The following is a 23,066-nucleotide window of genomic DNA, read 5'->3' as shown; positions in this document are numbered from 1 at the left end:
ACAGGGATGCTATAGAAGTTCATTGCTGATCTGAAAGAACCTGGTCTAAGTGGCGCAGTCCTGGATTAGTTTACTTCCTTCCTTATTGATTGGACTTAAGGTTAGCAACACTCTCAGGTCCTCAGTCAGCCTCTCTCCTATAGAGTTCCATAAAGTTCTATTCTTGCACCCATTGTAGTGTAACGACTCTACTGTATTTTGGGAAGTTGGAAACATTTAAAGAAGGTCAAGTTAAGGCCATAGTAAAGGGCTTCAATGATCATTTTCAAAATGAGCATATGGCCCCTCTTACTTTCATTCAGACCCTCAGTTTTAGTGCCTTTTCTATGCCAGTGATATCCAGATTATGGCCTTTAATAAGCAGGAATTTGATTTAGGTCCTCTCAAATGACTGCTATTTGTCTGGCAAATAAGACTAAAGCTTAACCCATTCAAATCAGAGTCTATTATTTCCTAGCAGTCAGCACTTCCGGTCATCTCTCTACCTATTTTGTGTTCTCCCAATTGCACTCTAGGATTCAGTCTACCCTCCAGGAGTGTCTAGATGCTTGGCTCACATTTAATGTTCAGTTTTTCATGATAGTGAAATCTTTTCTATGCATTGTGGTAAATTTGGTCAAATCAGACTACTATTCAACCCAAATACCAAACAACTCCTTATCCATATCCTCATTTTGAAAATGATCATTAATGCCCTTTATTATGGCCTTAACTTGACCTTCTTTAAATGTTTCCAACTTTCCAAAATACAGCAGAGTCAAGTTATACTACAATGACTTGTGTGCTGATCATGTTGACCACCACTGGTTACCAGTCACTTAAAAAAAAAAATGTTAAGATTCTCATGTTGACTCCTCAGGCGATGTACACCAGTTCTAGTTATCTAGCTTGTGCACTAATTTTTCTATACCTTCTATACCTCTCAGCTATCTCAGCTAACTAGTTAACTGTTCCTTCCCACTCACTGCTAGAATTTGCCTGGGAGTGCTCTGCATTGGTCTGCCTAATGAAACACATTACCCCATAACCTTGGACACAGGTATTTTTTTTGAAGGGGGGGGGGGGGGGGAGGAAGGGACAAAATAAAAGACTAATGGAAGAACTTTGCATACTTGCATACTCTGGTGCATCAAAATGGCAATGCAATGCAATGCACTGGGTGGGGGTCAGTCTGCCATTTAAGGGAATAAAAAGCAGAGGAAGATGGTGAATGCTGACATTTTAAGTTTTGTAAAACAAGGTATATTAGTATAAAATAAAGAGTAAAATGTATGTTGCATGTATAAATACTCATGTACCTCGAGAAAAAATGCCATACACAATTTTTACATAATCTGACACAGAAGGTACACAGTTTCAATTTTATTTTTAAAATTCACAATTGGCATATTAACATTAAATCATTTTACATTTCTTAAAAAAAGAAGGAATCTTTAAGATGCCATTTAATCTTTAACTGTTATACCAAAAGCAACTGTCAAGTTACGGTATTTTACAAAAATCAGTCATACATCAATATAAGCACATTAAAAATGCATATTAAACAATTACATTTTTTTCTCGATTGTCTGGCAAACTCCAGCACAAAACAAGTACAAAATAAGATTTTAACAGTCTTGAGCTTGTCTATTATTGTTTAGTGGTTTTGAGTTCTAACAAGTTTTACTGTCATTTATTCTAAGCATCAAAATCCAAATTGGGATGAAAAACGTCTTGTACCTCCTAGCTCCTTGCTGTGTTCTTATTCACTTAATACCTGGTCCATTTTAATTAAAAAGGGTTGTAGATTTAAATAACCCTATATTGTTACACTACATTAAAAAAAAAACAAAAAAAAACCATCATAGATATCTGGTTCTGATGTGATTTTACTATCCAACTCTGGGGTTCTGTCTCTTCATAAAATACTTGCATTAGAGCCTGGATTTTTAGTAGTGAAACAGATGACTCATTTTTAACAGTGCATTACTACAAAAGTCAATTTTTAGAAACTCTCCATGATTTTACTCAGGATCCTTGGAATCCCCAGAACTAAAATGTTTTCTCTAATTTCTTCATTCTGTTTCTTCTTGCAATACATTTTCCTGCTGGAAGATGTTAGGCCTCTCTCAATTTGCTTCATATTTACAAAGTCCAACTCTTGCATTTGATTTCAACGAACATATAAAGGCACAGTTTAGGCATATTTTCTTACTTGATTTCCACATAATTTTGATCCAGTATAGTGAGCTAGAACCAATTAGGCCAACTTTGCCTTCAATGCTTTAGTACTGTCCTGGACAAATAAATTTTACAACTATCTTAACCTGAGAAAAAATTACAGTGCCAGACATTATGGTGATAGTTCTATAATGGTGCACCTTTATTTAAATGCCTACTCTACAAAGAAATGTAGGCACCTACTTTCCTTTCTATTATATTAACGTAACAGATTTAATATGCACCTATGTAATTTCAGCATGAGCACTTACACAAGCCATAGATCTGGTTTAAGTCCTTGTGTCTAAATGCTGGATAAGCATGCGTAACTTACAGTGTTCTATAAGCTATGCTTAAATGAGTCCCATCCACACTCCTTATGTGTATGATAATGCACGTATTTAGAGAATAGCACTTAGGCAGAACGTTAGCATTTATACACTTATGCCACAATTCTAATTTACATAAGTAATCAACATGTAAAAGTTAGCACCTGCTTTATAGGATTTGCCTCCCATACATATGATTATTCACAGGATAGCCAAAATAAATGCATGTGGAACAGTGGTTACTTCACAGTCACAGCGAGGTGCAAAAGCTGTAGTCGTCTCAGGGCAGTGTATTAAGACTGCCCTCACATCTTAAATTCAAATTACAGTACAAAATTAATTTGCATAGTTATGTGGCCTGAGATTAGATTTCATAATTGGAAGGCATCACGAAATAAAACAAAAACTTAAACACTCCTCCCATCACTGATTCAAATATGAAATATACATTATTAAGTATATTTCATGTAGAGTTGAGCTACTTAAGACCGCCCCCCCCCCTCCAAATCTTAATATTTGTGAAGTGCAAACTAGTGTTATCAGCTGTCTTAGGGAAAGAAGCAAGCAGGCCTCTGATGAGGGAGAATGTAACAAATCCTGGGTATTTTGAGTGATATTAATTCTTCTGTTCCAAGGGATGAAATAATTTACACCACCAGGCTCTCTCTGCTCAAGGCGTTCTGTGAAACACACAAAAATCAGTTAGCATATTTTTCTGAACAGTTAAAGTGTTGAGCTCAGGAGTCTTAAGGTGAGGGAGGGGGAGGTAGCTAGGTGGGCATGTTTATGGGAATGAATGGCAGTTTTGGGGTCTAGTTTTGGGATAGGGGAGTCAGTTTAAAAGAAGAAATTCCACTGCTATGTTTTACTTTATTAGTTTCAATGTTGCTAAATCCAGGGGGAAAAAAACAAAACTACACAGCTTGTGTTCATCTTGATCACATCTGGCAGGGTTTCCTTATAAACGTTGGGCCCTAACTGTGGGCCAAGTTTGCCAATATTTTAATCCTGCCCTAGCAACATGCATTACTTAGCAGCACACATAGCAACACTACCTTCTATTGTGAAAACTATTCATGGAATCATACAACATACACAAATGCCTAAAATGCAGCACAGACAGGTTTGTAATCCTTAAGTTCATGTGTTGTGTAGGGTTAGCTGGGCAGGGGGAAGGGTAGTAGGGAAGAGGTGGAGGGATAGTTTGAGGTTTGGGATAGCAAAGGACAGGAGAGGCAGTTTTGAAAGAAGCAGTTCCCTATGTTTCACTGCATGCAAGTTTCCATGCTACAAAAGCTAGAACTCCTTTTCCCACAGAAATGCAGTGGGCCATTTTATTTATTTATTTATTTTTTTTTTTGGGGGGGGGGGAGAAGAGGAGTTCTCTCTGGAACCCTGGTCCAATTTGGCCCATGTTCAAGACTTATACATAACATGAAATGAAATTTGGCAAATTCCTGAGCAGGTCACCTATAAGGTAAAATTATGTATCATACCTGATAATTTTCTTTCCATTAATCATAGCTGATCAATCCACAGACTGGTGGGTTGTGTCCATCTACCAGCAGGTGGAGATAGAGAGCAATCCTTTTGCCTCCCTATATGTGGTCATGTGCTGCCGGAAACTCCTCAGTATGTCGATATCCAAGCTCCATCCGCAGGACTCAGCACTTAGAGAATTACACCCACAAAGGGACACTCTGCTCAGCTCACCACCGCCGAAACGGGGGAGGGGAATTAACCCAGCTCATCCCCACACAAGTGGGGGAGGGGAATCCATCCAGCTCATCCCCGCGGAGCGGGGGAGGGACACCACACCCGCCGATGCGGGGGGATCTGGCTTATCCTGCAACCGCAACCGCGGGAGGAGCTGACTGACCCTAACACCGCCGAAGCGGGAGGGGTACAAAGCTGCCCTACAGCCGCACGAAGCGGGAGGGAGCGCTGGCAGAATTTAAGTCTCAATCCAGCCCCGTAAAACGGAGGGGAGAGGAATGCAGCAGCTCACTGTAACACAAACTCGTCTCAACTCTTGAAGAATCCAATTGAAAAAACTTGAACACAAAGTCCTCCTGAACAGGAACTGAAGACTAAACTTGAACCTGAAATGCAACCAGAATATAAATAGTACAGATATCTGGGAGGGGCTAGGGATTGATCAGCTATGATTAATGGAAAGAAAATTATCAGGTATGATACATAATTTTACCTTCCATATCATCATGCTGATCAATCCATAGACTGGTGGGATGTACCGAAGCAGTACTCACCCAGGGCGGGACATTGAAATCCCTGACCGCAACACTGAAGCTCCAAACCGGGCCTCCGCCCGAGCAGCCACAGTCAAGCGGTAATGCCTGGAGAAGGTATGGGCCGATGCCCAAGTTGCCGCCTTGCAAATCTCATCCAAGGAGACGGACCCGGCCTCTGCCATCGAGGCCGCCTGAGCTCTAGTGGAGTGAGCCTTCAGCTGGATAGGCGGCACCTTCCCCGCGGCCACATAAGCCGCTGCAATGGCTTCCTTGACCCATCTTGCCACTGTAGGCTTAGCAGCCTGCAGACCCTTACGAGGACCTGCAAACAGGACAAACAGATGATCCGACTTCTGGAAATCATTGGTCACTTCCAAGTATCTGATGATGACTCGTCTCACATCCAGATATTTGAGAGCAGAGTATTCCTCTGGGTAGTCCTCCCTACGAAAGGAAGGGAGACAGAGCTGCTGATTCACATGGAAGCGAGAAACAATCTTGGGCAGGAAGGAAGGCACTGTGCGAATAGACACTCCTGCCTCAGTGAACTGCAGAAAAGGCTCTCGACATGAGAGTGCCTGGAGCTCGGAAACTCTTCTGGCTGAAGTGATAGCCACCAAAAAGACTGCTTTCAACGTCAGGTCTTTCAGAGATGCCCTCGACAAGGGTTCAAAAGGCGGCTTCTGCAAGGCTCTTAGCACCAGGTTGAGATTCCACGCAGGCACCACTAAGTGCAGAGGAGGGCACAGGTGATTAACTCCCTTGAGAAAACGCACCACATCTGGCTGCGAAGCCAGGAAAGCACCCTTCAGGCGGTCCCTGAAGCAAGCCAGAGCCGCTACCTGGACTTTAAGGGAACTGAGCGACAGGCCTTTCTCCAGACCTTCTTGCAGGAACGCCAACACTGAAGAAATTGGAGCAGTGAAGGGAGAAAGTGAGCCCGCTTCACACCACGCTGCAAAGGTACGCCAAACCCTGGCGTAAGCAGTAGAAGTAGAGCGCTTCCTCGCTCTCAGCATAGTGGCGATGACCTTGTCTGAGAAGCCCTTCTTTCTCAGACGCTGCCGCTCAATAGCCAGGCCGTAAGACCAAAGGGGAGGGATCCTCCATCACCACGGGACCCTGATGCAACAGGCCCTGCTCCACTGGCAGCCGCAGAGGATCGTCCACTGAGAGCCTGATCAAGTCCGCATACCAGGGACGTCTGGGCCAGTCCGGACCCACCAGGATTATCCGGCCCGGATGCTTTGCCACCTGGTCTAGCACCCTGCCCAACATGGGCCAGGGCGGGAACACATAGAGAAGCTCCTGTGTCGGCCACTGTTGGAGAAGAGCATCTACTCCCAGGGATCGAGGGTCCCGTCCTCTGCTGAAAAAGCGCGGCACTTGGCAATTGGCCGATGACGCCATCAGATCTAGGCTCGGCTGGCCCCAGCGCTTCGTGATGTCCAAGAACGCCTGAGCCGATAACTGCCACTCTCCGGGATCCAAGGTATGGCGACTGAGAAAGTCCGCCTTGACATTCATGACTCCGGCAATGTGGGCCGCTGACAGCTGTTCCAGGTTCGCTTCCGCCCACTGGCATAGATTCATGGCCTCCTTGGCTAGAGGGGCGCTCTTGGTACCTCCCTGGCGGTTGACATAGGCCACAGCCGTGGCATTGTCCGACAGGACCCGTACTGGCTTCAACGCCAGTACCGGGAGGAACTCCAAAAGCGCCAACCGAATGGCTCTGAATTCCAGGAGGTTGATAGACCACTTTGCCTCTGCAGGAGACCAGAGCCCCTGCGCTGTCCTTCCCAAACAGTGGGCTCCCCAGCCCGTCAAAGAGGCGTCCGTCGTGACGACAATCCACTCCGGGGTCACCAGAGGCATTCCTGCAGACAACTTGTCTGTCTTCAGCCACCAGCTCAGCGCCTTGCGCACTGCTGGGTCCAAGGGAAGGCGCACAGCATAATCCTCCGACACCGGAGTCCAGCGCTGCAGCAGAGAGTGTTGAAGTGGTCTCATATGAGCCCTGGCCCAGGGCACTACTTCCATCGTGGCCGTCATAGAGCCCAACAGCTGCACATAGTCCCAAGCCCGAAGAGGAGAGGCTACTAGGAACTGGTCCACCTGAGCCTGAAGTTTGACAATCCGATTGTCCGGCAGGAACACTCTGCCCACTTGGGTGTCCAATCGAACTCCCAGATACTCCAGTCGGGCGCAGCTGGCTTTTCTCCCAGTTGATGATCCACCCCAGGGAGCTCAAAAGAGCAATCACCCGGTCCACAGCTTTGTCGCACTCTGCATAAGAGGGGGCTCGGATCAACCAGTCGTCCAGGTTAAGGATGGACTTGTACTCCTTCCTTTCGCAGGAAGGCCGCGATGACCACCATTTCTTTGGAGAAGGTCCATGGAGCAGTAGCCAACCCGAACGGGAGGGCTCTGAACTGGAAGTGTCGGCCCAGGACTGCAAAACGCAGAAAGCGTTGATGAGGAGGCCAGATGGGAATATGCAAGTACGCTTCCTTGATGTCCGAGGATGCCAGGAACTCCCCTGCCTTCACTGCCGCTATAACAGAGCGGAGAGTCTCCATGCGAAAGTGCCGAACTTTCAAGGCCCGATTGACCCCTTTGAGGTCGAGGATAGGCCGTACAGAACCTCCTTTCTTTGGTACCACAAAGTAAATGGAGTAACGTCCCTTGCCAAGCTGATTTTCTGGCACCGGAACGACCGCACCCAGGCGGATCAGATTGTCCAAGGTCTGCTGCACTGCCACAGCTTTGACCGGAGACTTGCAGGGAGAGTACAAACCCGTCTCTTAAGGGTCGGCAGAACTCTAGCTTGTAGCCGTCTCTGATGACTTCCAGCACCCAAGCGTCTGAAGTTACCCTGGTCCACTCGCCCAGAAACGAGGACAGGCGTCCTCCAATCTGCACTGGGCCATGGACCAGGGCCCCGTCATTGGGTACGAGACCCTGGGGGAGGACCGGAGGGTGCACCTCCGGGACGGCGGTCTCTGCGAAAGGAATGCTGCTTGGGGGAGAAGTTCCTTTTGAAGGAAGAGGGGGGCAGAGGAGCCCGACTTGCCCGGGCGGTACTGACGGGCTTCCTCAAACCGTCCTCTGGAGTTACCGGGGCGAGCACTGGCCCGAGCCCTGACCTCTGGTAACCTCTTGCCCTTAGACGTGCCGAGATCGGTCACAATTTTGTCCAGCTCGACCCCAAAGAGCAGCTTGCCTTTAAAAGGCAACTTAGCCAGGCGAGACTTAGAGGCGTGGTCAGCAGACCAATGCTTCAGCCAAAGCCACCGCCGCGCAGAGACTGTCTGAGCCATACCTTTAGCCGAGGCTCTCAAGACATCATACAGTAAGTCTGCCAAATAAGCCAGGCCCGATTCCAGGGCCGGCCAATCAGCCCTCAAGGAAGGATCCGAGGGGGAAGCCCGCTGCACAATCGTCAGGCACGCCCTGGCCACATAGGAGCCGCAAACTGAGGCCTGCAAACTTAAAGCAGCCGCCTCGAAGGACGACCTTAAGGCCGCCTCCAATCTTCTGTCTTGGGCGTCCTTTAGGGCCGTGCCACCTTGCACCGGCAACGCCGTTTTCTTAGTCACCGCAGTGATTAAAGAATCCACGGTAGGTCAAAGAAAGGCCTCCCGTTCACTTTCAGGCAAAGGATAGAGGCGGGACATAGCCCTAGCCACTTTGAGGCTCGCTTCCGGGACATCCCATTGAGCCGAAATCAAGGTGTGCATGGCATCATGCACGTGGAAGGTTCTAGGCGGGCGCTTCGTCCCCAGCATAATGGCAGAGCCAACAGGGGCTGAGGGAGAGACGTCCTCCGGAGAGGAAATCTTCAAAATGCTCATGGCCTGCATTAACAGGTTGGGCAAGTCCTCTGAGTGAAAGATCCGCGCTGCAGAGGGGTCATCCGCTCCATCCGAGCGGGAATCCGTCTCCTCCAAGGAATCCCCAAAGGACCGTTGGGAGAACTCAGATACGCTGCCCTCATCTACATCAGAGGAGACAGAGTCCTCTAAGGCCTGGAAATCCACCCGAGGGCGTTTACTTCCGGGGGCCTCAACCCCTTTATCAGACAAGGGAGCAGGGGCAGCGTTTTGCATAAGGAAGGTCTGATGCAGCAGCAAAATAAACTCGGGGGAGAAACCCCCCAGACTGTGCACTTCAGCATCCTGGGCCACAGCCCTAGATGCACCCTCAACCGGCGCTCGCAAGAGCGGGGGAGAAACATGCTGCGCATCCAAGATGGCGTCCAGCGCGACATTCCGCGAAGGAGCCGCGCGGGAAGAACGGCGCTTAACTTTAGCCGCTTTTTTGCCGTCGCCCAAATCAAGGGCGGCCATGGCATTAACGTCTCCCACCTCAAGGGCGGCCCAAGAAGAAGCCGTCCGAGCAGAGTGGCCGGCCAAGATGGCGGAGGCGAACAGCGGGGGATGGGCGTTTATGGCGGGAAAAACCGCCGCACCGGAGGCAGAACCGGGACACTGACTGGCCTCCAAACTGACACCCAACAACGGCGAATCAGACTTTAAGACCCTCGCATCCCCGCTAGAGGCGCACACGCGGTCCGGGGTGCGATTCTTCGCGCCCTCGCCCTCCGACGCCATAGGCCACGTGGAGATCGATCGGGGAACCCCCTGCCCGCTATAAAAAGGTAAAAATTACCTGCTTCTCGCTCCGAGCTGTAACGAACTGGTGTCCCAGTGAGTAGCTGCAATAAACGTTTAAATAAACGTTGAAATAAACGCCCTTAAGGACGTCCAAAATTTTTATTTTATTTTTTTCAACGGAGCCAGCGGGAGGGGGGAGAAAAGGAGGGACCTGGCACCACCAGGTTTGCACTTGCTCAAGATGAGCCCTCAACCCCAGGTACTCAACAAAACCTAAAAATTAGGCTTGGAGACCTAGCCAGAGCTGCTGCTGTGTGTGACCACCACCTGCTGAGATAGAGAACATACTGGGGAGTTTCCGGCAGCACATGACCACATACAGGGAGGCAAAAGGATTGCTCTCTATCTCTACCTGCTGGTAGATGGACACAACCCACCAGTCTATGGATTGATCAGCATGATGATATGGAACCACAATTTAGTCTCAGCTTATATAGTCCTTATTAGCCTTCAACAGCAGCTACTCATTATTATGAACTAGCAAAAAAGGCCCGTTTCTGACACAAATGAAACGGCCGATAGCAAGGTTTTCCTCGGAGTGCGCATGTTTGAGAGAGTGTGTGTGAGAGTGACTCTGTGAGAGAGAGACAGTGAATGTGCGAGTGTGTGTGTGTGACAGAGAGAGAGTGAGACTGGGTGCGAGTGTGTCTGGGAGAGAGTGTGTGTGTGTGAGAATGAGAGTGTGTGCCAGGGGCCCCCCTCCCTCCCAGTTCCAGGGTCGTCGCCCCCCTCCCCCCCTCCGAGTTTCAGGGTCCCTCCCTCCCTCCCTCTTCCCCATCCCAATTCAGCATCTCCATTCTGTCACCCTACTCCCACCGTGTCTACTATCTACCCTTCTCTCCCTGAGCAAGTATATTTCCTTTCTTTCCATCCTTCCTTGATCCAGTATCTCCTGTCTTCCCTATCCTCTCTACTCCTCTATCCAGCATCTTCCCCTTGACCAGTGGCGTAGGAAGGGCGGGGTGGTGGTCCACCCTAGGTGCACGCCGCTGCGGCGTGCACACAACAGGCAAGAATGCACTTGGGGGGGGGGGGGCGTCATGCTGCACCCCCCCCCCCAGGTGTTTCGGGAGGGCAGCTGTTGAGCGCGTCAGTGGCGTCATGCAGGCTCAAGCCTTTTTATTTTTTTGTGTTGCTGTCAAGCTGTATGGCAGTTTAGGAGGGGGGGGGGGGGGGGGGGGAATGGATCAGCTGTGAGGCATGGTTTTTTTTTTCTACCCCGGGTTCTGATGTTGACGTCACAATGTGTTTGCTGACATCAGCCTTTGCTACGGAGCCTAGCAGACCAACTCCGAAGAAGTCACGAACACAGGCAGCAAGACGCATAGAACGTTGGAGGTGAGAATTATTATAAAGGATACTCTACTAAAATGATCTGGGGATACAGTATGCTTACTAGCCCCAACTCACCTTTTTCAGTTTTCTGTCATTCCTTCCACTGGATGAGAGTGATTCTGTTTCTGTGTAAGGAGGGGGTGGTGGAGGAAAATCATTATCTTTGTTCCTCCTACCAGATCGAGCTGTTGAGCTGCTAGCGTTATCCAGGTCCTCCCGACTACCTAACCTCTGCTTTCTCCTTAGAACATCTTCCAGAAAGCGATCATCATAGTCTAAACGATGATGCCGGGAGTGGTCCAAGTCTCTCAGGTCATCCCGACTCCGGCTGCGCCTTGTGCCATAATACTCATCTCTCGAGTCAGGAGAATGCTCTCTGTGCCGCCTGTCATAGTCATAGCCACTTCTGTCATCAGAATTTCTCCTACCTCTGTCTCGGCCATCAAAATTCTGATCTCTGTAGTAATTATGGCCTGGCCTTTCAAGGTCGTCAAGGTCATCCATGGAACGTGTTCTGGGACGCCTACCACATTCTCTGCCCCCTCCGCCATGGTACCGGTCTTCATAGCGATCCGGTCTTGGGGGCTCAATACGTCGTGTTTCACTGCTCAGAAGACTCTCCTCTTCAATATCCCTGATTGGCATCATAGCCTGGCTGCGAAGCTGACCCAAGCCTTTCCTGAAATTGTTTCTCTGGTCTCCCTCATGCAAGGAGCTGATTTCACTCATAGCAGATGCTGTCAAATTAGAATGGCCACATGTTGAAAATAAGTCAGTTGACAATATGTTTTCAATTTTACAAAACATTACTTCTCCTAATCCACATTTTTACTGCACAAAACGGCTAACAGGTACTGAAATATGGAAATCCCATCCTACACTCACTCCAAAAGGTAGGTTATTTCCAAGTATTACACACTGGAAAAAATATCTTGCCTCATATACATATAGAATCCAGGATTAATGTTAAATCTTTACATTGACATTAAGACTTGACAATCATCAAAGTGATTCTACAAACTGAGCAAAGCTACTGAACATTTCTTGAACACTACTATAATCAGAAAGTTAAAGAGAATTAGTATAAAAAACAACCCTTACCTTTTTCAAATTTGCTATTTGATGCTCCTGGCCTTGAAGGATCAAAGTTAGCCAGCTCTTTCTCCATGTAATAAAGAACCCTCATAGAATCGTCCTGTTGGTTGGCTTGAATGCGATAGCCACTTCGTACTAAAAACAAAAGCAACGAATTTCTGTACCCACATCAATCATTAGTGCATAAAAATCTATGTATCTGTATTGTTGGGAGGATGGAGTGGGTAGGGAATTTGGTGTTTTAAATGCTCTTTTTATTAAGATTTGTATATATTTGTTTCAGGGCCTTGACTGGTGATGAGAAGGGTAGGAGGAAGTGATGTCAAACCTCAATGGCAGCAAGGGGCTAAAAAATAAAGCAATGCTTGTTTACCATCAATCCCCAGGCTAGCAATCAACGGTGCGGGTTGGTAGCACCTTAGCAATTATTCGGGTGATGTCCTCCAGGGGCAAAACAGTGGATCTGTGCAAGTTTGCCTACCAGGCTGAAAACATGTGCATTCCAATAAGGTGGTGCCTGACTGCATAAGGAAATTTGGATTTAGCTCACACCTTTTTCAGTAGTAGCTCAAGGTGAGTTACACTTGACTACACTAAGTATTTCCTGTTCTCAGAAGGCTTACAATCTAATTTTGTACATAGGCAATGGGTAGTTAAGTGTCTCGCTGAAGACCACAAAGAGCAGCAGGATATGAACCAGGCTTCCCTGGTTGTTAGTCCACAGCTCTAACCTACTAGGCTACTCTTCACTCACAAACATCTTTTGCAAGAGGCATGGATTTATTCAGAACATCTGTTATACTACTGGCTACAAGGGCATCGTTTACAATAAAAACTGTATGCACAACAAACACATTAAACTGCAGCAAAAACAATATTCTAAATACAGACATTGGGGAGAAAGTAGTGGGTAGCACATCAATCAAATCCAGTAAAACTGGAAATACAAGGAAGGGGGGAAAAAAAAAAAGTTAAAATGGCCAGGATGGGAAGAAGAGGGAGATATCAAGAAAAAGCCTGACAGAATAGCGCAAGTTTAAATCTGTGCTAAAAATTTAGCCTCAGAGGGCTCAAGACTTAATTGAAGACAGTCACAAGATTGCAATGAAAGAAGTAGTAATATTAATAGGCGATTTCAACATGCCTGTTGCAAGCGCATCTAGAAGTAAAGATATTTTGGATTCTCTACAGGGAGAGCTGTTCCAGCACAAGATGGGGCCATACTGGACCCGATGTTCACAAATGAGGAAGTGTGTTTGACGTTACAGTGATGATCATTTGGCATTTACAGATCTATGGATGGTGTGGTTCAAAATTTAAGGTTTTAGACAAAAACCACCACCAACAAAAAAATACAACTAATTTTGTCAAGATGGGGGAATACAAAAAATGAGCTGCTAGCTGGACTAGAACAGCTCCTTTGACTGAAATCTCATACCCATGCTGACTTTATACATTTCACATTCTTGCTGACCTCCTTCCAGTCTGCTCTTTCACTTGCCAAACAGGACTACTACATCCAGTTGACAAATTCTCTTGGCTCAAACCCTCAACATCTCTATGCCACACTGAACTCTCTCCTCAAAGTGCCTTCAACCTCCAACTCTCCCTTCACTTTCTCCCCAGACTCTGGCAGAGCACTTTCATGATAAGGTTCACAAGATTAAACTTGAATTCTCAACCAAGTCACCTTCACCTTTCCTTCCCTTAGTCCATTCTCTCAACCCTCCTTCAACCCCTGCCTCCTCTTCTTCCTTTTCTGAAATCACTGAAGAGGAAACTGCACATTTTCTTTCCTCCTCGAAACCAACTACCTGTTCCTCTCATCCTATTCCCACCCATCTATTTAGCACTCTCTCTCCTACTGTCATCCCTTTTATCAGTCATATCCTCAATCTTTCACTTTCCACTGCAACTATTCCTGATGCCTTCAAACATGCCATAGTCACACCATTCCTTAAAAAAACAAAACAACATTTGACCCTACCTGTCCTTCCAACTATCACCCCATCTCCCTCCTCCCTTTCCTATCAAAGATACTTGCACGTGCTGGTCACCGCTGTTGTCTTGACTTTTTCATCTCAAGCTAATCTTGATCCATTTCAATCTGGCTTTCGCCCTCTTCATTCAACTGAAACAGCGCTTGCTAAAGTCTCCAATGACCTGTTCCTGGCCAGATCCAGAGGTATTTATTCTATCCTCATCCTTCTTGATCTATCTTCTGTTTTTGACACCGTTGATCACTGCCTACTCCTTGATACGCTGTCCTCGCTTGGATTTCAGGGCTCTGTTCTTTCCTCTCCCATCATACTTTTAGTGTATACTCTGGTGGATCCTCCTCCACTTCTTTCCCACTATCAGTTGGTGTATCTCGAGTATCTGACCTGGGACCTCTTCTTATCTCCACCCATACTTCTTCCCTTGGTACTCTGATCTCATCCCATGGTTTTCAATATCACCTTTACGCTGACTCCCCCCAGATCTACCTCTCCACATTAGAAATCTCAGCAGGAATCCATGCCAAAGTATCAGCCTGCCTGACAGATATTGCTGCTTGGATGTCTCACTGCCATCTGAAACTAAACATGACCAAGACTGAGCTTCTTATCTTTCCTCCTAAACCAACCTCTCCTCTTCCTCCATTCTCTCACTCTATCCTCCTTGTCTCATCGGCTCGTAACCTTGGGTCATCTTCGACTCCTCTCTCTTCTTCCCTGCATATATTCAACAGACTTTTAAAACCTGTCATTTCTTTCTCTCTAATAATCACCAAAATTTGTCCCTTCCTTTCTGAGCACACTACCAGAACCCTTATCCACATTCTTATCACCTCTCACTTAAACTATTGCAACTTGCTTCTCACAGGTCTCCCACTTAATCTCCCTACACTCCTTCCCAGGAACTCCGTTCACTGGGTAAATCTCACTTAGCTGAACCCTTCTCCTCCACTGCTAACTCCAGACTCTGTTCCATCTTGCTGCAACATATGCCTGGAAAAGACTTCCTGAGTCGGTACGTCAAGCTACATCTCTGGCGGTCTAGGCTAAAAGCTCACCTTTTTGATACTGCTTTTAACTCCTAACCATTACTCACTTGTTCAGTACCCATGTTTTACTATTTCCACCTTAATTCCCTTATCTCTTATTTGTCCTGTTTGTCTGTCCTAATTAGAGTGTAAGCTCTGTCAAACATGGACTGTCTTTATGTCCAGTGTACAGCACTGCGTACATCTAGTAGTGCTATAGAAATAAGTAGTAGTAGAAATTAAAAAAAGCAATGGGCAAAACTGAAAAGTTACTTTACGGTCAACAAACCGTTTTGTTAGGAAAAGGCAGCGGCCACTTTAGTTCTCAAAACTTAGCAGCTGAAAAAAGTAGAGGTTAGCCTTCATAGATTACAAGACATCACAGAAATGACGACAGGCTACAATACTTGGAAAAGCTAAGAACAGCTGGTAAAAGTAGTCAGGTAAGCAAAGATGCAAACAGAAGAAGAAACAGCCAATAAGGTAAAATTCGGGGACATTTTTTTTTAAAGATATGTAAGTGATAGGAGGAAGTGCAAAGTAGCACTGCGAGGCACAAAGGTGAAAGGGAACAACATACAGAAGTTAAGGATAAAACGGAATTACTCAACACATATTTTCTGTTCTGTGTTCACAGATGAAGGGCTGGGAGTAGGACCACAGAAGACAAATGCTAATAAGAATGGGTGTGTTGTAGACTGACTAAATTTCATAGGATACTGTTTGTGAGGAGCTAAGCTAAAAGGTAGACAAAGCACTGAGGCCAGGAGGGATACATTTGAGGGTACTGAAAGAACTTAGGGACGTTCTGGTGGCTCCACTGTCTGACCTTTACAATGCTTCTCCAGAGTCAGGAGTGGTCCCGGAGGACTGAAGAATGGATGTGGTCCCTCTCCACAAAAATGCAAAAAAGAGGAATCTGGTAGCTACAGGCTGGTTACCTCTGTTTTAAAAGCATTTCTGTTAATTTACTCACTGAGGATAGAGAGTTTTCTGGAATCAAATGAATTGCAGGACCCGAGACTAATCTGATTAACTTCTTTGACTGGGTGACCAAACATTTGGATGTAGGGGGAGTGCTAGATGCGGTGCACTTATTTCTGTAAAGCCTTTGACACTGGTTCCACATAGGTGACAAAAATATACCACGTGTCCTTGGTCTGGACTGAAAAGTCACTAACTGGGTTAGAAACTGGTTAAGTGGAAGATGATAGAGGGTGGTGGTAAATGGAGTTCAGTCAGAGGGAAAAATATATTCCAGTTGTGTGCCACAGGGATGGATCCTTGGCCTGACTCTTTTTAACATCTTTGTGAGTGATATTGTGGAAGGGCTGTCGGGTGAGATTTGCCTCTTTGAGGATGATACAAAACTCTATCTGGATAGATACCCCGATGGTGTAGATAGTATAGGAAGGGCTCTAGCTAAGCTAGAAGAATGGTCCAGAAAAAGGCAACAAAGATTTAATGCTAAAAAATGCAGGGTCATGCACTTGGGCTACAGAAATCCATGGGAACTATACCATTTAGAAGTACTTCTGTGCTCAAAAGAAAAGCGACACTTGGGGTGATTTAAGATTGACTGATTACCTTAAGGTGGCCAAACAGGTAGAAAGGGCGATGGCCAAAGCCAGAAGGATGCTTGGGTACATAGGAAAAAGAATGTCCAGAACAAAAAGGAGGTGATCTTGCCTCTGTATATGTCTCTGTTGAGGCCCAATTTAGAGAACTGTGTGCAATTGTGCAGACTGCACCTTCAAAAAGCGAAGTTGCTTACCTGTAACAGGGGTTCTCTGTAGACAGCAGGGGAATGCAGCCACACTTATTGGTGAAGTCCTCAGACTGATTGTGTGTGGTAATGCTCTCCCCTAGCTAGTAAACTTTGAGCTTACCGGGCATATGCAGTAGTTCCTACGTCTGGTGATCTCCTTCCCTTTACTTCACTTCAGCTGGTTCCTAGCTGGATGAGTGAGTTGTAGAGGGAATTGAGGGCGGGAAGTGTGACTGCATTCTCCTGTCATCCATGAAGAACCCCTGTTACAGGTAAGCAACTTCACTACTACTACTACTTATCATTTCTATAGCGCTACTAGACGTACGCAGCGCTGTACACTTGAACATGAAGAGACAGTCCCTGCTCGACAGAGCTTACAATCTAATTAGGATAGACAAACAGGACAAACAAGAGATAAGGGAATGTTAAGGTAAGGATGATAAGGGTTCTGAACAAGTGAATAAGGGTTAGGAGTTAAAAGCAGCATCAAAAAGCATCTATTAAGAGTTAGATTTAGGATTTTAATATTTTTAATAAGGGTTTTGGGAATGTGGCTGAAATAAGGGGTTCTTTAAGGGTCCAAAATTATTAATTTGACGGAGCAGGTTCAGGAGGTGTTACTTTAATTTTTGATAAACATTTTTATTAAATTTGGGTTTTTTAAAGCGGTTTATGGGAATTTATTATGGGGTGGATATTAATAATAGTGATTCTTGAAAGTTAAAAACAGTTTAGTAGGGAAAGAGGGGATTAATTGGGATGGAAAATTTAATGTGGTTTGGAGTAAATTAGGGATTAATTTTTTAAGAAAATACAGATTCTCCATTGATTTCTATGGAATAATATAGAAAAAAGTGGAGATTAAGTTGTGCTGGACAACATTCCGTAGGTCAGCAAAGAAAACAAGAATTTTGAGAAAGGCAGGCACACTTATTGGCAAGTCCCTAGCTATTGCTTGAAGGGGTGGTTGCCTACTGGAAGGGAAAATTAGGTTCTTACCTTGGTAATTTTCTTTCCTTTAGTCATAGCAGATGAAGCCATTACGTATGGGTTATGTCCATCAACCAGCAGGGGAGATAGAGAGCACTCAAACTTTCACAGTGCCCTCTTGGCCAGCTAGCTCCACTGCCTCTTCAGTATTTGAAGCTTCCAAAGCAGTATGGCAAACCGCAATGGGAATCACAAGAGCTTTCCTCACAGCGAACGATGGCCCATCACAAGGGCATGAACTCATAAAGGAGGGAATGCACATCCTCCTGGAGGGAATAAACTCATCCTCCTTATTGTATAAGTGGAGGGGAACACACGCGCCTCCTGGAGGGAATCACACATCCTCCCAACACACTGGAGGGAATGAACTCATCCTCCTATTTATAGAACTGGAGGGGAACACACGCGCCTCCTGGAGAGAATCAACACATCCTCCAAAAAAAACATGCTGGAGGGAATGAACACATCCTCCGAAATTTAAACTGAACATGAATCCTGAAGATTGTTTTCCAACTTTCTCCCAAGGAAGGAACTTTAGGAAATTAGAACAGAACCTGAAAAACAGATTCACAGCATACAGACAATCATACAGGGAGGGCTCATGGCTTCATCTGCTATGACTAAAGGAAAGAAAATTACCAAGGTAAGAACCTAATTTTCCCTTCCTTGTCATCAAGCAGATGAAGCCATTATGTATGGGATGTAACAAAGCAATCCCTAGATAGGGTGGGAACAAGCCACATAACGCGCTAGCACTTGTGCACCAAAACGCGCATCCCTCCTGGCAGCCACATCCAGCCTGTAATGTCGGGCAAAGGAGAGCTTAGAAGCCCATGTTGCTGCACTGCATATCTCTTGAGGAGAGAGTGCTCCAGTTTCAGCCCAAGAGGAAGAAATCGCTCTAGTAGAATGTGCCTTAAAGGCTACAGGCGGAACCCTGCCGGCCAGCAGATAAGCTGAAAAGATAGTTTCTTTGAGCCAGCGGGCAATAGTGGCTTTAGACGCTGGAGACCCTCTGCGAGAACCGGATAGCAAAACAAACAGATGATCAGAAGTCCTGAAAGAGAGCGAATGCTACATACCTGTAGAAGGTATTCTCCAAGGACAGCAGGCTGATTGTTCTCACTGATGGGTGACGTCCACGGCAGCCCCTCCAATCGGAAACTTCACTAGCAAAGGCCTTTGCTAGTCCTCGCGCGCCCATGGGCACCGCGCATGCGCGGCCGTCTTCCCGCCCGAACCGGCTCGTGTTCGTCAGTCCCGTATGTAGCAAGACAAAGACAAGGGAAGACACAACTCCAAAGGGGAGGCGGGCGGGTTTGTGAGAACAATCAGCCTGCTGTCCTCGGAGAATACCTTCTACAGGTATGTAGCATTCGCTTTCTCCGAGGACAAGCAGGCTGCTTGTTCTCACTGATGGGGTATCCCTAGCCCCCAGGCTCACTCAAAACAACAAACATGGTCAATTGGGCCTCGCAACGGCGAGGACATAACTGAGATTGACCTAAAAAATTTACCAACTAACTGAGAGTGCAGCCTGGAACAGAACAAACAGGGCCCTCGGGGGGTGGAGTTGGATCCTAAAGCCCAAACAGGTTCTGAAGAACTGACTGCCCGAACTGACTGTCGCGTCGGGTATCCTGCTGCAGGCAGTAATGAGATGTGAATGTGTGGACAGATGACCACGTCGCAGCTTTGCAAATTTCTTCAATAGAGGTTGACTTCAAGTGGGCTACCGACGCTGCCATGGCTCTAACATTATGAGCCGTGACATGACCCTCAAGAGTCAGCCCAGCCTGGGCGTAAGTGAAGGAAATGCAATCTGCTAGCCAATTGGATATGGTGCGTTTCCCCACAGCCACTCCCCTCCTATTGGGATCAAAAGAAACAAACAATTGGGCGGACTGTCTGTTGGGCTGTGTCCGCTCCAGGTAGAAGGACAATGCTCTCTTGCAGTCCAATGTGTGCAGCTGACGTTCAGCAGGGCAGGAATGAGGACAGGGGAAAGAATGTTGGCAAGACAATTGACTGGTTCAGATGGAACTCCGACACGACCTTTGGCAAGAACTTAGGGTGAGTGCGGAGGACTACTCTGTTATGATGAAATTTGGTGTAAGGGGCCTGGGCTACCAGGGCCTGAAGCTCACTGACTCTACGAGCTGAAGTAACTGCCACCAAGAAAATGACCTTCCAGGTCAAGTACTTCAGATGGCAGGAATTCAGTGGCTCAAAAGGAGGTTTCATCAGCTGGGTGAGAACGACATTGAGATCCCATGACACTGTAGGAGGCTTGACAGGGGGCTTTGACAAAAGCAAACCTCTCATAAAGCGAACAACTAAAGGCTGTCCTGAGATCGGCTTACCTTCCACACGGTAATGGTATCTACTGATTGCACTAAGGTGAACCCTTACAGAGTTGGTCTTGAGACCAGACTCGGACAAGTGCAGAAGGTATTCAAGCAGGGTCTGTGTAGGACAAGAGCGAGGATCTAGGGCCTTGCTGTCACGCCAGACGGCAAACCTCCTCCATAGAAAGAAGTAACTCCTCTTAGTGGAATCTTTTCTGGAAGCAAGCAAGATACGGGAGACACCCTCTGACAGACCCAAAGAGGCAAAGTCTACGCTCTCAAAATCCAGGCCGTGAGAGCCAGGGACCGGAGGTTGGGATGCAGAAGCGCCCCTTCGTCCTGTGTGATGAGGGTCGGAAAACACTCCAATCTCCACGGTTCTTCGGAGGACAACTCCAGAAGAAGAGGGAACCAGATCTGACGCGGCCAAAAAGGAGCAATCAGAATCATGGTGCCTCGGTCTTGCTTGAGTTTCAACAAAGTCTTCCCCACCAGAGGTATGGGAGGATAAGCATACAGCAGACCCTCCCCCCAATCCAGGAGGAAGGCATCCGATGCCAGTCTGCCGTGGGCCTGAAGCCTGAAACAGAACTGAGGGACTTTGTGGTTGGCTCGAGATGCGAAGAGGTCTACCAAGGGGGTGCCCCACACCTGGAAGATCTGTCGCACTACCCGGGAATTGAGCGACCACTCGTGAGGTTGCATAATCCTGCTCAACCTGTCAGCCAGACTGTTGTTTACGCCTGCCAGATATGTGGCTTGGAGCACCATGCCGTGACGGCGAGCCCAGAGCCACATGCTGACGGCTTCCTGACACAGGGTGCCCTCCTGCTTGTTGACGTAGTACATGGCAACCTGGTTGTCTGTCTGAATTTGGATAATTTGGTGGGACAGCCGACTTTGAAACAACACGACGAACGCGCGAGGTCGACTTTGCGGGGCCCGACACGGCGAAAACACGACCGTACCGAGCGCGGACAAAAGAAGACTGACGAACACGAGCCGGTTCGGGCGGGAAGACGGCCGCGCATGGTCGCGCGAGGACTAGCAAAGGCCTTTGCTAGTGAAGTTTCCGATTGGAGGGGCTGCCGTGGACGTCACCCATCAGTGACAACAAGCAGTCTGCTTGTCCTCGGAGAATTAGTAACTCGCAGATACTGCAGCAGAGTCCTGCGCACATCCAAAAGGTGCAGCTGCCCAAAAGATTCTGGAAACTCTTCCTCTGAAAAAGAGGGCAAGAAAATAGGCTGGTTTAGATGAAAGGCTGAAACCACCTTAGGCATAAAGGAAGGCACGGTCCGAACCGTGACTCCGGACTCTGAAAATTGCAGAAATGGGTCTCTACAGGACAGCGCCTGGAGCTCTGACACCCATCTCGCCGAGGTAATGGCCACCAGAAAAACGGCCTTCAGTGTCAAATCTTTCTCCGATGCTCGCCGAAGCGGCTCAAAAGGAGATGCCTGCAGGGTTTTCAAAACTAGCCCCAGGTTCCAAGCTGGACAGGGTGCTCACACTGGAGGTCAGAGCCGAAGCACCCCTCTAAGAAACCGTGCCACATCTGGGTGAGCAGCCAAAGACATGCCTTCCACCTTACCACGAAGGGAGGCCAACGCTGCCACCTGCACCCGCAGGGAATTATAGGCCAAGCCTTTTTGTACACCTTCCTGCAAAAAGTCCAGAATCGGTGAGACAGGAGCCCGCATTGGAGCAATGGCTCTGGAAGCACACCAAGACTCAAACAGGCACCAAATCCTGGCATAAGCCACGGAAGTGGACCGCTTGCGGGCTTGCAGGAGAGTGGAAATAATTTTATTGGAAAAACCTTTATCCCTCAATTGCGCCCTCTCAATAGCCATGCCGTAAGACCAAAGCGGCTGGCGTCCTCCATGGCTACCGGTCCCTGAGTCAACAGGTTCGGTACCAGAGGTAACGGCAGAGGAGCCTCCAGGAGCATCTGTCGGAGGTCTGCATACCAAGGTCTCCTTGGCCAATCCGGGGCGATGAGGACCACTTCTCCTGGGTGCAGCCGAATCCGCAAGAACAGGCGCCCTATCAAGGGCCATGGGGGAAACACATAAAGTAGACCCGGAGGCCAGGGTTGAGCCAAGGCATCCAACCCCGCCGAGCGAGGATCTCTCCGTCTGCTGAAGAAGCACGGGACTTTGGTATTGGCACTTATCGCCATTAGATCCATCACGGGCTTGCCCCATTTGGCACAGATCCGCAGGAATACTTCGTCTGCCAGATTCCATTCTGCTGGATCGATCTGATGCCTGCTCAGATAATCGGCCTGCACATTGCTCTGACCTGCAATATGAGCTGCCGACAGACACTGAAGATGCAGCTCGGCCCAGTGGCAAATCAGTTCGGCCTGCGCGGCTAGTGCTCTGCACCTTGTTCCGCCTTGTCGATTTATATAGGCCACCGTTGTCGTGTTGTCCGACATCACTCTGACAGCCAATCCTTCCAGGGTCACTTGAAAGGCCAGAAGCGCCTGAAACACCGCTTTCAACTCTAGGCGGTTGATGGACCACTCCGACTCCTTGGGTGTCCATAGACCCTGGGCATGCTTCCCCTTGCAGTGTGCGCCCCAGCCCTTCAGGCTGGCATCTGTTACCACTAGGCACCAAACGGGGAGCGTCAGCGGCATTCCTCGCCGCAGCATGCTGTCCGAGAGCCACCACTCCATGCTGAGACGGGCCGCAGGGAGCCAAGTAAGTCTGCATTGGTAATCCTAAGAAATAGGAGACCATCTCCGGAGTAGGGAATACTGTAGAGGTCTCAGGTGCGCTCTCGCCCAGGGTACCACTTCCATCGTGGCTGTCATCGATCCCAGCAGCTGGACAATGTCCCAAGCTCGCGGGCGGGGCATCCTCAGGAGCAGACGGACCTGATTCTGAAGCTTGCACCGCCTTAGCTCGGGTAGGAACACATAGCCCGAGACTGTGTCGAATCTGGCCCCAAAAAACTCTAGAGATTGTGAAGGGGACAGGTGACTTTTGGCCATATTGACGACCCAGCCTAGAGATTGCAGTACTGAGACCAC

At 47.7% G+C, this 23,066-nt stretch overlaps 1 protein-coding gene across 1 annotated transcript in view; it reads right to left on the bottom strand.

The window, feature by feature from the left end:
• Positions 1-1,809: 1,809 nt before the first annotated feature.
• The window catches only part of LSR (lipolysis stimulated lipoprotein receptor), a 119,163-nt gene continuing 97,906 nt past the window's right edge, over positions 1,810-23,066 (bottom strand). The window contains exons 5-8 of the mRNA XM_030213376.1: positions 12,641-12,721; positions 11,893-12,051; positions 10,867-11,528; positions 1,810-3,208 (exon numbers count right to left, since the gene is read on the bottom strand). Of these exons, the coding sequence (XP_030069236.1) occupies positions 3,176-3,208; positions 10,867-11,528; positions 11,893-12,051; positions 12,641-12,721 (935 nt within the window). The 3' untranslated portion in view covers positions 1,810-3,175. The remainder of the gene's footprint in view (positions 3,209-10,866; positions 11,529-11,892; positions 12,052-12,640; positions 12,722-23,066) is intronic.

Source organism: Microcaecilia unicolor, chromosome 8, assembly GCF_901765095.1.
Source record: "Microcaecilia unicolor chromosome 8, aMicUni1.1, whole genome shotgun sequence".
NCBI classification, from domain to species: domain Eukaryota; kingdom Metazoa; phylum Chordata; class Amphibia; order Gymnophiona; family Siphonopidae; genus Microcaecilia; species Microcaecilia unicolor.
Note: the sequence above shows the minus strand (reverse complement) of the source record. Positions and strands in the feature narration are given on the sequence as shown.